The sequence below is a fragment of the Brassica napus genome, chromosome A7 (assembly GCF_020379485.1).
Source record: "Brassica napus cultivar Da-Ae chromosome A7, Da-Ae, whole genome shotgun sequence".
Classification (NCBI taxonomy): domain Eukaryota; kingdom Viridiplantae; phylum Streptophyta; class Magnoliopsida; order Brassicales; family Brassicaceae; genus Brassica; species Brassica napus.
This window is the reverse complement of record NC_063440.1, coordinates 2,235,290-2,238,580: the sequence shown is the minus strand read 5'-3', so window position 1 is coordinate 2,238,580 and position 3,291 is coordinate 2,235,290. Positions and strand designations below refer to the sequence as shown.

The 3,291-nt window shown below is 33.4% G+C and overlaps 1 protein-coding gene across 1 annotated transcript; it reads left to right on the top strand.

Annotated features, from left to right (window-relative positions):
- Positions 1-1,154: 1,154 nt before the first annotated feature.
- Positions 1,155-3,291, top strand: LOC106453781 (rac-like GTP-binding protein ARAC1). The gene is made up of 6 exons (XM_048737275.1): positions 1,155-1,591; positions 1,746-1,833; positions 1,917-2,026; positions 2,099-2,162; positions 2,679-2,743; positions 2,821-3,291. The coding sequence occupies exons 1-6, from the start codon at positions 1,493-1,495 to the stop codon at positions 3,223-3,225; spliced, it is 831 nt and encodes a 276-aa protein (XP_048593232.1). The 5' UTR covers positions 1,155-1,492; the 3' UTR covers positions 3,226-3,291.

Sequence of the window (3,291 nt, the reverse complement as noted above, 5' to 3'; positions counted from 1 at the left end):
TTGAGTTTCTTTTACTTTTATAGCTGTTTTTAACTGTTATCATATCATTGTTTAATTAGGCTCATAATGATAGTTACCAAGAAGAAGTACAATGCAAAATTAAGATCCCTTACAAGTAACCACCTTTATGAGACATCAATTTAAAGGGAAGTAAGACATGATATATGATTTTTTTTTTCTTTTTTTTGCGAATAATGACTGATATGAGTATTGTTGCAGAAAATGCGACATAATCGATATAATAATTTAATGAACACTAATGTCAAAATATTAACCCTGTTCTAAAAATCGGCCGTTTAGACGCTACGCGTCACTTTTCTGTTCTGATTTATGCCAAATTGATTAAAAAAATTAGATATCCGATTTTCTCCGTCTACACCACCTAAGTGACAGTCTAGCCACCTAAGCGGGCGCCTAATCTATTTTTATTATTTTATTTTATTTTTAATAATAGTTTTATTTATTTATTTGATCTAAAATTTTATAAATATCATTTATATTCATAATTTTGATGAAAATTATACTATATTATGTTTATATATTTTATTTGTGTGTTTTATACAGTCTTAAACTTCTTCAAAATATATTAATGTTATACACAATTAAAGATTAACATGTTTTATAGCATAGAAAACAATTTAAAAATTCCTCCCCGCATAATTTTCGATTAATCTCCGATTTTCTGTTTAGACGCTAAGTTCAACCCGACCTCCCGACTAGCGCCTAGTGTGTTCCCGAACAGGAAATATACTCTTTTTATGTTATATTATAAAATAAATTAAACAATCATACTAACCATATAATAAGAATTTATATTTATGTATATGTTATATTTGAATTTTTAAATTTTTTATTAACTATAAAAAAGTGTTAAAAGTTTCACATTAAAATTTTTGTAATCAATGTTATATAAAATACAAATGATCATAAAACGATATGAGTAAAATCACATTTAATAGATATTCAGATTAATATATAGGACTTATAACATGATATAACTATAGTTGAACGACCAAATTTAATATTCAACAATTATTAGTATATACATTTTATTTCGTGTTCATATGCGCGGATAATCACCTAAAAAATATTAGAAAAACAGTAATTAACATTGCAAAGTGAAGAATTATAAAATTACTTGGCAGGAAAAAAAAAACTAAAAAGTTGACAAAAAAAAAAGGAAAAAAAAAAGCAAAAGAATCGGGAAGTTGATGGATGGAGGAGAGATGGTGAACGATTCAATGGCATAAAATTCCGGCCATCACTTGGCTCTCAATACTATTCATCATCTTTCACCTTTCATTTGATCACACTTGTTCTCACATTTTTTTCCGATTTTCGCTTAGGGTTTCCAATTCTAAACAACAATCTAAGGGTTTTTCTTGTTTGGAGGAAGATGGCGGATTGAAAGGGAAAGAATTTGGTTTGTGTAGAAGATTGTTTCCACGGTAGTAGTAGATCTGAGGTTTTTGATACTCACTCGGAGTAAAAAATGAGCGCATCGAGGTTCATAAAGTGTGTGACCGTTGGTGACGGAGCTGTGGGTAAAACATGTCTCCTCATTTCTTACACCAGCAACACTTTCCCTACGGTATTATCTTTGAGTTATATTGTCTTCTCTATTTAAATTTGTTTTGTTTAATATTATCCTTCCTCTCATATTACTGAGCACAAAGTTTTTATATATGAATGGATCTTTACTCAGTCTTGTGATTTTCCTTCTTTTTTTTTTTTATGGAAAACAGGATTATGTTCCGACTGTTTTTGATAACTTTAGCGCTAATGTGGTTGTTAACGGAGCCACTGTCAACCTTGGCTTGTGGGATACCGCTGGTAAAAAAAAAAAAAAAACTCTCAAGCTTTGTCTATATAGCCTTTTTTTTTTCTTCTGAACTTTGTTTTCGTCTGTGAAACAGGGCAGGAGGATTATAACAGGTTAAGACCATTGAGTTACCGCGGTGCTGATGTTTTCATCTTAGCCTTCTCCCTCATCAGTAAGGCTAGTTATGAGAATGTCTCCAAGAAGGTGCGTCGTGAGTAACTACTTTTGCTTTACAAAGTTTCTTGAATTGAAAGTCTTCATCGGTTCTGTTTGCAGTGGATCCCTGAGCTGACTCACTATGCCCCTGGTGTCCCAATTGTTCTTGTTGGTACCAAACTAGGTTTGTTCCCTTCCCTTCTTTGCATTTGTCTTCTTGGTGCATATGTGGGCTGCATATTCCTTTTCTGAACATAAGCTCTCAAGCTTCTCTGGATATCTGTGGACACTAGTGGGCATTCTCTTGCATTCATCGACTCTTTTTTTTTTTTTTCATGTCTATACATACATAAACCTATATATATATAGGTTTGGTAGTTATTAGGTTTAGAAGCTAGTCCCTGATGTTTCTTCTTTCGGAAGTTTGGGATTTGTTATTCGTCAAATGGTTTCTTGTATGATCTCACACTTTCTCTTGATAGTTAAACTGCCACCTCCACTGTAAGAAACAACCATATGCATGTAAGCAGCCATTCAATTTCTTGATATTGCTATTTTTAACCTTTAGAAAAGGCGTATACAGGATTGGCACAGTCCATGTAGCAGATTCTGTTTCTTACTACTATTTAAGCCCCCTTTTGATTAAATGGCTTTTCATTTTCTGCTTATGGTTTTTTTGTGTGTTCATCAAATGTGGCAGATCTTAGGGATGACAAACAGTTCTTCGTTGACCACCCTGGTGCTGTACCTATTACCACTGCTCAGGTATACACATACTCTTCAAATCCATTTTAATTTAAAGGAACCCATCTTAACCATTCCTCACTTTGTGCAATTAAAAGGGAGAGGAACTGATGAAGCTAATTGGAGCTCCTTCGTACATCGAGTGCAGTTCAAAATCACAGGAGGCAAGAAACAAAAAGACAAAAAAAATTCCCTTTTCGAAATTGTGTGTCGGCGCCTCACTGGCACTCAAGGCGGGTATCAAAGCCGCTATCTCCCTTAATATCAAAGACCTTGTCTGTCACTCAGACTCAAAAGGCTTGATCAATCTGATCACAGGAAACACGTCTGTGATTGCTCTCCAAGGAATTCTCCATGACATCAGTGTGTTGAGTAATTCCTTGTCGTCTATCTCTTTTAAATTTGTACCTCGGCGTTGTAACACGATCACTGATCGTCTGGCCAAAGAGGCTCTGTTTTCTGTATCAAACTCTTCTTTGGGAAGAGAGAACCTTGTAGCTTAAGCTTTTATAAATGAATGTTTGACCAAAAAAAAAAAAAAAAAAAAAAAAAAAATTATTTCCTGTTTC